At 41.9% G+C, this 12,648-nt stretch overlaps 1 protein-coding gene and 1 non-coding gene across 2 annotated transcripts in view; both read right to left on the bottom strand.

Annotated features, from left to right (window-relative positions):
- Window positions 1–12,648, bottom strand: part of LOC105278286 — a 59,713-nt gene that overhangs the window by 30,930 nt on the left and 16,135 nt on the right. The window contains exons 2-3 of the mRNA XM_011337272.3: window positions 5,538–5,671; window positions 4,598–4,691 (exon numbers count right to left, since the gene is read on the bottom strand). Coding sequence (XP_011335574.1) covers window positions 4,598–4,691; window positions 5,538–5,617 — 174 coding nt within the window. The 5' untranslated portion in view covers window positions 5,618–5,671. The remainder of the gene's footprint in view (window positions 1–4,597; window positions 4,692–5,537; window positions 5,672–12,648) is intronic.
- Window positions 6,090–6,162, bottom strand: Trnav-uac. Its single transcript has one exon. It is a non-coding gene; the product is annotated as a tRNA-Val (tRNA).

Raw genomic sequence — 12,648 nt, 5'->3', positions numbered from 1 at the left:
AGCTGACATTTCCTCCAATTTCTTATTTTACTCTTTATTACTTTTTATTCAATATTATTTCAATTTTTATTTAATATTATTTCACATTTTAATATTTTTTAAATATTTTAATATTTCTTTCCTAAAAATAATTTTGTTTATTACGCGTATACAAATTCATTTGGTGTTTTCTTTTGAAGAAATTGAGCCTTTATTTACTTTCTTCTTTCCAAGAGGAATTCAACTGCCCAATAGATGGAAAATGAATATGTCGAAGATTGACATGTTTATTATTTTTTTGTAATAAAGGCTCTATTTCTTCAAAAAAGCACCGAATTAATTTTCAATAATTGGATATTCCCGCGGCAAAAGAATGTAACATCCTTAAATGAAGGAATCTTCATTTTTACGAGATTATTTTTTATTGAATCGTTTTTCCGCGCGATTAGCGGTGGTTTATGATTTACGAAGCTCGCGTAAAAAGTTTACATGTGGGCGACGCGTTCGCGATAAACGTCGCGTGTGGACGATACGTGAGAAAATCCCGTGGACGTAATACGAAAGTAATAACGAAAGCATGGTGCAAGCTTGCTGGCAGCGTGATACCACCGGCGTGGCGTGGGCGAGAGCGCACCATCGTAAATGCATGATGGAACAACCCGTATGGATGTATACGGCGACCGTGTGCCAGCTCAACGCGGTTAATCGAAACGATTAAAACCGGTCCCGTATTGCCAAGGGTCATCCTCGTGCTCATAAGGGAGACGCAGCGGGACGCGTCGAGACAATCCCTTCGAGTTTTCAAAGGACGGCCCGGCTCCATTAGAAGCGAGCGTTTTATTAATTAAATTTTCATGCGAGTTTTACCGCTCCGACATTGCATAAATTTTATGGATTATCTGTACCGCGTTACATGCACGTGCTGGTAAATACGTATACAAACGTGTACGCGAAACGTTCGCGATGAAAGCGATGATAATGGTGGAAGAAGGAAATTCTGGGCCTTTATAAATTTAAAAACTGGCTTAATTTATACACATCTGGCTTTTCGGAATCAAGTTTTACAAGTTTCAAAAACAGATTTATTATCTTAGTAGAGGAAACAATATTGAAAGAGAGAGAATAACTTCAACAATTTCTATCGAGATAGTTTAACGAGAAAGTACTTGGATCGATGATTACGCATCAGTTAATTATTAATGGTGACAATATGCGCGTTGGTGAACGAGGAATATCGTGTGAAAGATGCGATTTGAACGTCTTCAGAGATATGCGCTTCCAGAGAAGACGCGGAAGAAATGATGCTCCGCTGATGCTGGATAGACCAGCTCACAGGCTGCGATTAGCGTCCGCGTGGAACGCGCGATTCATGGTTGCTGATCTTTATCGCGGCCGATCGTCGAATGCCTCTTTACCTGCCGGTCTATTACGGGTTCGGAGACGTGAAATACTAGGAGCGCCGGTGGGCGCATCGCTTTCGATGCGATTTGACGGTAGGCGGACACGAAGACGTTGCAGCACGCTTTTATCGATCTTACAGCAGCATGGTGGGATCGTAGATCGGGATAGATCGCGAGATATTTCGTGATTAGTGGTCGACAAATAAGCAATTTACGACGGTGAAGATAAATGTGTAACATTACGGCGCCAAAGAGATCCAAGTGGAAGCACGCCACACGCAAACGAGAGATTTATTGTTTAAACAAGCGTTTTAGAAATGGGCATTAAGCCAAGGGGAAGAAAGTCGACAGGCAGGAAATGATCATTATTTAAATTGGCAAATACTACAAAATGCTCTTTGCTCTAATGTCTCAGTTCTAATTAATCCAATTTCATAACGTGATAATAAACGATCCCTAAGAACGGGCCAAAAATCTTACCCCTACTGGAATATCTTATTTTTCCAGTTTCTTCGTCCATTACTGAATCTCGAGTGTGATTGGATCGCTTTCATTGTGATTTGGCAGGAGGCGAAGGGCGAAAGGTGAAGAACAGGACCGCCGGTCGTTGGTCCTGCTTCTGCTGGCGATTCGCCGATGTTCATAAATCAACGCGGGATATACGTGAGGGATAATGACCAAGAGACGAGGACGATGATGATGGAGAGTCTACGCTGGACAGATATTTGGACGTTGAAACGACACGGCTGATACAGCAGGTGACCAAGAATTTACGTGCGATGGTATCGAAATGGAAAGTTATAGGTCGTCCTTCCGTCGTGGGATTGCGGGAGGCTTTTATATTTTAAGTACGAATCCGACTGGTTTGCTGGGGTATCTTACGAGATTGAGTGACAGTTAGAAAATTGAACGTCAGTTACCTCAACGAGGTGTTCAGGCTGTCGTCATGCGGGAGAAGCTCGCTTGCTCTCGAGAAAACGTGCAATAAGAATGTAATGCACGGACGATGTAATGATAGCAACAACGCTAGATGAAACTAATTCTAAATTCCGCCTTTACGTTTATAATTATACATTAAAATTAATAAATACGTTGTACACTTTTTTATATATCACATAACATTCAATATTTATTAATGTTACTTTAATATTGCGCACAAATATGTAATAATTGTTATTATCCATGTTTGTTTCACTTTATACTTTGACACGTTGCTCCTTACAATCTCCACTTTACAGCGCTTCCTTTCGTAACTCTATTAAAAGCTTTCTGAGCAGCGCGTCTTCGAGCTTTTATTACTTAGAGAAAGATTATAGACAAAAATTGGGAAACGTCAGTAAAGAGATTGCATTTTGCGCAAGAGAGTTGTGAGAAACGAGAGAGGAATACATTTATAAAGTGATAAGAGAAATACGTAAGAGGCAAGGACGCCGAACGAAAATGATCATGGGGAATCTGTGTGGTAGCGCTCAAGCGGTATGGCCGAAGCTACTGATACGGCAGGTGATTGCGAATTTATGGACTACGATGCTATCGAAAAGGAAAGTTATGGACCTCGCGCTTGGAATCATGAAATGTTTATGGACGAATATCGCGAGAGTAGTCCCGTCGTGATTTTCACGTCGCAGACGCATACAAGTACTTGCAGAGAGTTTTGCTCGCGTTATTGTTCGCGTAAAATCAGGTCCTACGACTATATAGGAAGCGCAATTCTCACGATCCGAACGATTAAATCTTTGATTGAGAAAATAAAGTACACGAGCAGACACACGTCAAACTCATCTGATATTGATCGGAGGAAACGTTCCGTTACTCGTTCGCTAAACAGGAAGATGGATAGCAACTTGTATCTCATAGAGTAGTCAGAGCATTACGAGGATTTAATGCTCTTGCGAAAGCAATATAAAAATAATGTGGAAAAACGAGGATGTTACGCTATAAATACGGGACTGCGATGATCGCATGATCGAGGCACTTTGAAGAATGTAAGAATTTAATACTGGAATATACTCGTTCGATTGTAATTGCGATAATTTACGTGCGCAAATTCGTAAAATAAACACGTAGAGAAAGTAAAGTTTAAGAAGAGCATTAAAGTAAATCATCATTAGTAATAATCTTTTGTATGCCTGTATTATATGTAATCATGTGATTGTAACTGTGAAATAATGACGAAGAAAGAGAGGGACAAAAGAGAGAGATTACTTATAAGACTTTGGCGGCACGAGGAATAACGATCATCGATTTTCCACTTACTGTTCAGTCTTCGCTGATGATTATACCATGCGAATTCCACGGCTTGATACGCGATAAAATATTTGCTCCTAAAATTATGGCAGACGATTATTTACTCGAGTACGAACGATAATGTACTCTCTGATGTAATAATTTTCGCCCTCACCAAAGTTATGTGTAACATAATTCCGAGTAATCATTGTTAATGATGTCATAAAATGTAATTTTGTGAATACAAAAACGAAGAAACAAAGTAAATATTACATACGTCAATACACACGTCAAAATAATTAAGGAAAATTTGACACGTGTAGCATGTAACGTTATATTATTCTTGAAATTATAAAATTTTGTCGACACGAAGGTTTAATTTCAATTTTGGAGTATGTCCAAAAGATTTTTTACGCGTCGGTTAATAATGATTTAATTAAAAAGTCACGTTGCACTCATATATTAATAATAATGTACTAATTTATATTAAAAGAGTGGATATAAGCAGTTCTTTAATAAGGCCTTTGTGTCCAGGCATGAAATTTATGATTCAGTGCCGGTGTCATATTGTTTTCACGTCGCACGCCATTAAGCCTCCGTTGAATAATGACGGCATCAGATAATCCAGCAAGAGTCGCCAAGTTTGCGATGGAACTCGCGCTTCTGTCTTCCCGGGCTCAGCGTAATGGAGCAGAAAGAATTGCTTAGAAACTCTATCAAGTTACACAAAAAAAATATAGCATGCTGGTATGATGCGTTCATTTCTTAAATTACTGCTGCGATATCAAAGTAGATAAATTGCGAAACTGAGTATTCATTACATTTTATATATTTGTTAAAAGTGCATTCTAGGGTAAAACGCTTTCTTCTGCCGGCAGGTTTACCCAGTAAAAGCGTCGAGAATTTATTCTCATTGTGATATATTACAGTAGTATGAGACGTCGGTGTGCACTCGAAGGCTCAGAAGAATTTGACGTTAATGCGAAGCTTACCAACGAGACAGATCGCTGCTGGAGCTTGAGACCCAGGTCCTCCTTTTCGTCCCCGCAGTCGGTCGTATAGAACAGCACGCTCTTCTTGGATCCCCTGAAATCAACCCTCGTTAGTGTCGTCGGCGGATGAAAAGAGTCACGGGTTACGTCCAGTGCCTTAGCTCTAAGCCCACTTTACGTGACACGAGCACGCGCTAGGTTCCGCGATATAATCTGATTAGCTCCGGCGACCATAATTCGATTGATAATCTGATCGGACATGCTCTCACGATGCGTTATGGACCGACAATACCACGATGGTCGTGATTCCGAAGAGGTTTCAATATAATACTTGCGGCGGAAGTCGTTTAAGACTCGTTGTTGCTGTCGCTGCGTTCACGTGAAATGTTACTTGCGACGTGAATTATTTAATGAAAGCTAAACAAATATACAAGGTGCTTTATTATTTTAATCACCGTATTGCTAGAATAAGAAATTAAATTAACATATCACATTCTATTAGTTATACCATGAATGTATTACAAAATATTTATTAAATACAATCTAAGTATTACTAATAAAATTCTCAAATGGATCCAACATGGTATTAACAAGACGATGTAATAAATCTCACGTAACTGAGAGATTTATAATTGATTTATAATATCATTTGCACATGTACGAGCCAAGTATAGATGCGATATTCAGCAACATCTCCTGCGATGTTAACGACCGTTGAATTTTTTCGACGACTCTCAGCGATCTTTATCTCGAAAGCTCAGAGCACGAAAGCGCAGTTAATAGAAACGACCGCCGATCGTGCGGTCGTTTGCGAATTGTACTCCTCAATTATGAGCTATAAATCAGTGTGCGATCAATGCACGTCCTGTCGCAGGCGATTAAACTCGCAGGTTGATGGTAAAGTGCGCACTAGGGTGGCCGGCACTTATGATAATCGTACCTGAGCGCCTTCCCATTCCGGTTGAAGGGCTGATGTTCGGCGAGCACGGGCGAATCCGTGTAGCACCGGCTCTCGGTCATAGCGACGGCTACGGCATCGCAGCTCTTTTTACAATCGGCTCGTCACGTTGACATCTGTAATCAGAAAGATAGTGTAGCTGTCAGAACTCATCTTATGCTGAAGCTAATTGAATAATTGACTATCATTGATTGGATAATTGATTGAGAAAATTCATCTTGATGTGTTTAATAGCGCTTAGAATTTTGTGTTGAGTATCACAATGCGATTGTTATTTTAATTAAGTGTATCATTATTATTAAATAATTATTTTAATTATCGTGAATATTGTGACGCAATATGAATAAAAATTTTTCGTTTTCAAATTTTATTTTATTCTATATTTATTTTATTTTACAATTAAATAAATGTCTGGAGTGTATAAAATACAAATCTACATTTTTATTTTTATTATTTTTATCATTAGAATTATCAAGAAGACACGCGATAATGATTATTAATACTGCGATTTGCGAAACGTGGCGTCAAAAAATGTGGTTCCGGCCGGGATCGAACTGGCGACCTTCTGCGTGTAAAGCAGACGTGATAACCGCTACACCACGGAACCTCCACGACATTCGCTCACTTCGTAGAGTAACTGTGTCGGATACGAACCAGCGGTGCACCGAATGCGCCGCAATATCCGAATCTCGCTTCTTGGAGATCGCCGCCTTGCGACCCACGCAGAGATCTAACGACCTCGATCGCTCGATTTGTGCGTGTCTCGAGGCGCCAGGGCTGTCTCGCTATTTGCAGCCCACGCAATATAACCGGCTCGTGCGTGCCGGACAACACTAAACTCGATTCGGATGATGGTAACTCGCCTGTTGCGTTTTACGTTGGTGAATTTATCGCGTGAAACCTATACAGCACGGAAACTTGCAATGGCAGAAAGATCAAAGAAACGACAATGGGAGTTACGTGAATGGGAAAACGCAAAGTTAGGAATTGTGAAGGAATCGCAAAACCTTTTCTCTTGTCTCTCCGATCGTTCTAGCAAAACACTTTCGTGGAGATCGTAGGAAAGTTTCAGCTGAAGGGGGGGTACTTTTTTATGATCGAAAGTAGATCGTCGTATCCGTCAACGTTACAGAAAGAGAAAATGTTCCTTTGAAATATACAAAAGTTATAAAAATTGATGTCCGAGTTTTCTTTGGGATTTCACAGGAAAACTTCTCGCACGGTTTATGCGAGGAAACCCATCGAAGGTGTCGTTCGGAGCTTCAGGATTTTATGCACGATATTCGTAAACGCATTAAGCAACCGCGCACAATGGCCAGTTAATTTGCATAAGTTATGCGCGAGAAAGTTCATTCCGCCGCCCACCAGCAGATGTGTACGTAGGTACATAACGTACACGAGCGAACCGATCGAAGCAACGCGATCCGTTGCACTCGGCCAAAAATTCAAGCCGCCTGCTCGCGTTTCGTTTTTGCGCAACGCGAGAATCCGGGCTCGAATAACGAGACGCGAAATATTTGCCGACGTTGGTGACTATAGCGTCACCATCGCACAATTGCGATTTAATTAATTAATTGGCATTATAGAAACGCAATCGACAAAATAAATTGATCGAATTGCAGATGACAGCAGCCGATGCGAAGCCGAGATGCGTCGGTCGGTTCGAACCGGTGAATCGCAAGAGCGAGCGACATAAACGAACTTCATTACACGGCAACCGTGTAACAGCGAGTTTGTTCTAAATCGGCGCCGCTCCGTTGCTCTCATACATCATCAACAAGTATCGCATGATGTTATCTTTGCATTACTGTTACCGTTACGTTGCGTTACGTTGCGTTACGTTACGCGGTGTGATACGGTATCGCGTGTGCGCATCCCGAAACCGCGACTAATTGTAGGCGTATCCAACAGGTCAACCTTGACCCGTGCGAGAGAGATAAATCCTTCACCTCTGTCCGTTCCCCTCTCTCCTCTTTACCCTTTACCCTTGAGGAAATATCGAAATCGAAACGTGATAATGGTCGCACGTTACACATCGGGCAGCGCGTCCGGCTTTGATCGGCTTTGATCAGCCAACCGCAGCTAGTCCCGGACAATGATATTCACAGAGCGCGAACGGCAATCAACCACGTGCGACTACGTATAACCACGTGCGACTACGTATAACCACGTGTAACGCAATCCTGAAACGGAAGATCTAGGGACGCTCGATCCCGCTGAAATCCACATCGATCCTGTCCAGATTGCGTATAATCATTGTAACACTAGCAAACATTAATCTTTTCATCATGAATGTTTTGTTTTAGCCGTTTGGATATCATAGCTTGGATGTTAGTCTCCTAATCATTTGTCTCCTTTCTTAGCAGTGACTTGAAGATCTTGACAATCTGTATTGTTAGAACTATCAAAAGACCGTTCTGATATTACACAAATGGCCTGCGTAAGCAAGTTTGTAAGCGAGAGCACTTTGCAAGCACGGCGACTGTCAGCTCAACCGTGCAGAGCGAGCGTCCTGCTTTCGGATGGCCCGCAGTCAAGACATCAAAGGGTTAATGTGCAATTTTCATGCAATTTAATGCAGGCAGAGGCACGCCACGTGCAGGAAGCACGTACGCTCCGTCGAATAAAAGACGAATAATCAGCGGCAGCGGATAATTGCGCGGATAAACGTAACGTTTCACTGCGTTAGGCGTGCAAGTTCCTATGAAATTTCGACTCCAATAAAAACACACTGGTGATGCGCGCTCCAATGCTGCAGTCATGATTAAGACGGCAATTTGTACCTGGCAATGGTACCGGGTTGCTCACACACGATAGATCCCAATGCCGCGGAATATTCACGGGCTTCCTACGCACACGTGGCGTAAAGGCGTTTCGAGAAGGGGTGAATTATGCGATCGTGATCCATGACGGAGTCGCGACGACTACAGCTGTTCGTCAGGTGTGCAGCGAGCTTGTCAAACCGGAGCTCCGTCGAGCGTGGTACATTTCTTAGGATTTCGGGTGTCACGGATTTCTGCTTCGGTGCTCGCCCTTTGGAAGTTACGCGGCGGTTCCCGAGGAAGGTCGATCTTTATTTAAGACTTCTGCCAGCAGAAATAATATTTTAGAAAGATATTTGATCATTGATGGAATGAGGAGAAAATTTAATTTCAAAGAGTTACGAATTCATAAGATTTAAACGATGGATAAAAACGATGGATGTATTTTAAAATATAATGAAATCATATTAAACGTTAAGTGTTTTAAGTGATTGTACTAATTAATGCTAATTAGTTAATGCTAAAAGTTGCAGATTAATCTTTAAGGGAAATGTGAATATTTTCCCTGCGTTTGATAATTTTTCATAAAAATGTTTCAAGAAAAATTAGATATAAAAAATCATACCTAGTAGCGGTTAACGTACTTTGCTATTCTTCAGTGCGATCAAGATTAATCTTATGCTTGTACCTGCACGCACACGCACGCACGCGTGTGCCATGATAAATGTACATAGTCATATGTAAATTGCAGCGCACGATTGCTTCAAGGACCAAGCTATATATCCAGCCACTCAGATTTCACGGGAAGGTTCTCGCGCCGGGGAGAGGAAGAACGAGAGATAGAGGAGAGTCGAAGGATCTCTCTAAAAGTACATTTAAAAAATTTCAACTCGACGCGAAGTGGCACGAAGCGATTTACGTGGCCCTAGAGGCTCTGCACGCGTGCAGAGAATAACTTCTTTTGCAGAGGAACACGATGTAATCGAAACGAAGTATGTACACGAGTGGAGATTGCCGCTGCAAATAGCTTTTAAAGCTTCCCGTTCGCAGTCTGGGATCGCACATAAGCGATTTGACCTCGTGCAACACGAGCGAGGGTATTAACACTTTAATGAAATGTACACTACATTTAGACGGAAGTTCATAAATTATACGTAATACCGCTCGCGTAATTAGAACCGCGTGCTCAAAATTAAAAACTCACTTTTCCCCTCAGACACAAGGAATTAAGCTAAATTATTGTTGCTGCTTTATTTTTTCCAAAACTCTACAAACATGACGCAGAAATGAATCAGATTTACATCAGCCGTAAAATTCTTGTATTCTCTAATTCACGTGTTAATTCAGGAACGTACTAATTCAAGATCTAAGTATTCCATTCCCTCTTCGAAAGCTGCAAAAAGAGAATTCTGATTCTCTTTCTCTTGCTGTCCTCCAAGCACAGTTCTAAAAATATACTATTCCAAGCGTGAGAGGCGGGTCGTTGACGCATGACGTGCACGTGGCGAACGTACGTGGACAAATCTGCACATTACGTCTTGTCGGCGTCGACAATGCGGTGCAAACAGCGGGGGTGTCCGAGGGGGTGTTCAAAGGCAGAGTGGCTCTCGCGACGGGATGCTGCGTGGAGAATGCACGTGGTCGCCGTACAATGGGGGTGGACGCAGCAGCGAGGGGGTGCACGCGAGGGTGTAAACGTGAGTTTACAGTATCGTAATGCGATCTGCGGCAATACCGGCGAAGAGCAAACGGCGGAATGACCGGTAACCATCGTAAGGCCTCATTGTGTGCAACGTCGATGCACCGATACCGCGCGCAACGGTCCGCAACAATGGCGACGGATAACGCGATGACGGATGCGTCCCGTCGACGTGCTATTTGTCATTGCGCGCGATTGGATGAACGGCGACAAGCTGCAAGCTCGATTAATCAGCTGCGACTCGCGGCTGATCTTCCGGCGCGGTGAAACGCGTTGAAATGAAACCTGCGTGATTCCGCGCGAGTCCGCCGGAAGCACACGGTGCCTTCATTTCCCCCTCCCCCCCCTCAATTAATGATTATGATGTTTATAGTGCGGTACACGAAGCGTGATACCACACGCCAATCCGCAGCTTTTCTTTCCATTCATTCGAGAATTGGCTCGCGCTCGATATCGAGAAGATTCATTCTTAATCATCATTGAGAACTAAACTTGATTTTCTCTCTTGTCTGAAAGCAGCAAGTGTAGCAGAAAAGTGGGAGATAAAGAGAACAAAATTGGAGGAATTGTCGGTCGCATCGATTAGAATTCCGCTTTCCATTCATAGATTATGATTGGAAGGCGCAATAAGCGTCCAAGTTGCCGACAGAATTTAACTTTATCCGATTCGAATTTTTATTTGTCCTGAAGATTGAGTAATTTACTCGGTTTAATTAAAATGGTTTTATATATTTTATATTTAATACATTTATGTTATCTATGTTATTGCATAAAATATATTTCGCTCGAGTAATTGCATACGCGAACGTAATATTTTGTATTCTTTGTATCATCAGATCAGTTTGAAATCGATGCACTTGCAAACCTTGTCCATTTCAGAGATACGTGCCGGTATCTTTGAAACATTCAGAAGTGCTCTTACTAAAACGACCTGCCTCGGTTTCCGTGGTCGTACTCGAATGCCATTTCCGACGTTTGAGAGGGTAAGGAAGATAATCTGGAGAACGATTCGCTCAGGTCGCACCGATTGGCAATCATTACGCTCTCGCATACTCTCGAAGAGCGGTTTGATACGCGTCTACCAACATAGATGATAACGTTTATGGAATATTTCTGAACTACTTTTTTGAAGATTCCCTTTTCTCTGACATGATTTTAGATCAAATGTACGAGATATACGTACATGAAAATAACACAGATTAACGATAAGCTTAAAATCGTACTAAATAATACAAGAGAAAATTTAAATTGATTTATATAATATTATATTATAAAGTTTTATAAATTTGTAATATATAATTATAAATATAATATAAATTTATATTATAAAATATTATAAATTTATCCATATTTTATCCGAAATACTTCTTTACATCCATGATTGCGAGGAAAACATGCCTCACGGGATTCCAATGGGACGGTGTGGCAAAGGAGTTAAACAATATCCACACATTAATTACAAAACTAATTATAACTTGCGTATGTTTAACATCGCGATAAATATCAATAACGGTGCAAAGTGCAATTCGCGCTTAGCAGCTCGCATGTTTCGCAGAGAAAACGCGAATTAATCGAGGCGGCGAGCGTATTTGCGGAAAGTTATGCTCTCGCTCTGCGTGATCCTCGTTCAGGTTTCTCCGAGAATCATCGGGAAGTATGCGTCAATAACTTTTTCTCCCGGCCTCGCGTCATTATCGATGACTATCGATCGTGGCCTAAATGTTTTGCTGTAGTTAGCCGCGCGCGTCGAGTGATTTCTGCTCGGGCCGTCACGGCGATTTCGTTGCTCTTCGTGTTTGCCAGCGAGAACTTCACGAGACTTCTTCTTCGCGGACGCAACGGTACCACGTTTTACAGTTGACCACGTCTCGGCGTTGCGCTTTTAACCGGAGCGCGCGCGCACGCGGGAGTCGTAACGCTCGTGATGCCCCATAGAACGTTTCCTATAATAACGCGAGGCTGTTGTGTGGCGAAGCGGCGCCTGCAAGACGAGCACGCTGCCGCCCCGCCACTAATTATATCCGAGGAGGTAATTACTTTCTTCCGCGCTCGATGATCCGCGATAAAAGCCACGCCGTATACCGATAAGCTTCCTTCGACGGGGACGCGAAAGTGCTCGCCGATGCGTGACTCCGTAATGCCGTCTCTGCAAAATTCCTCTCGAGCTCTCTGATAGCACGTTCCTCGTGGACCGTAATGTTACCGGAAACGACTGTTTCACCACAGAAACGAGGCTGACGGTTTCGACTGGTGAGATGCTTCTCGCGAACGCGCTTGCGATTTTGTGCGGTAAACGTTACATGTGCGTTTTTTCGTATTTTACGATAATGATAAACTAATGTGTCAATGATTATATATTTGTATATTTTTTTACAAATTTGTTAGAATAATTATCGTTTATTTTATTATACAATTCTTGCCTATCTGAGAAATATCGCGTTGTATTATAACATGATCCCATGTTGTTGCATCGTTTACATTTAACGTTTCGTGTAAAACTTGAGAGTCTTCCCAAGGGTTAACTATGTAAATTACAGACGAGAATTTCATTCGAGTTTCGAGAATGAGAATCTGTATTAATTAAATCTATCTGAAAGATCTCTCTCTCTTTCTTTCTCTCTTTCTCTCCATC

Source organism: Ooceraea biroi, chromosome 10 (genome assembly GCF_003672135.1).
Source record: "Ooceraea biroi isolate clonal line C1 chromosome 10, Obir_v5.4, whole genome shotgun sequence".
NCBI classification, from domain to species: domain Eukaryota; kingdom Metazoa; phylum Arthropoda; class Insecta; order Hymenoptera; family Formicidae; genus Ooceraea; species Ooceraea biroi.
Note: the sequence above shows the minus strand (reverse complement) of the source record. Positions and strands in the feature narration are given on the sequence as shown.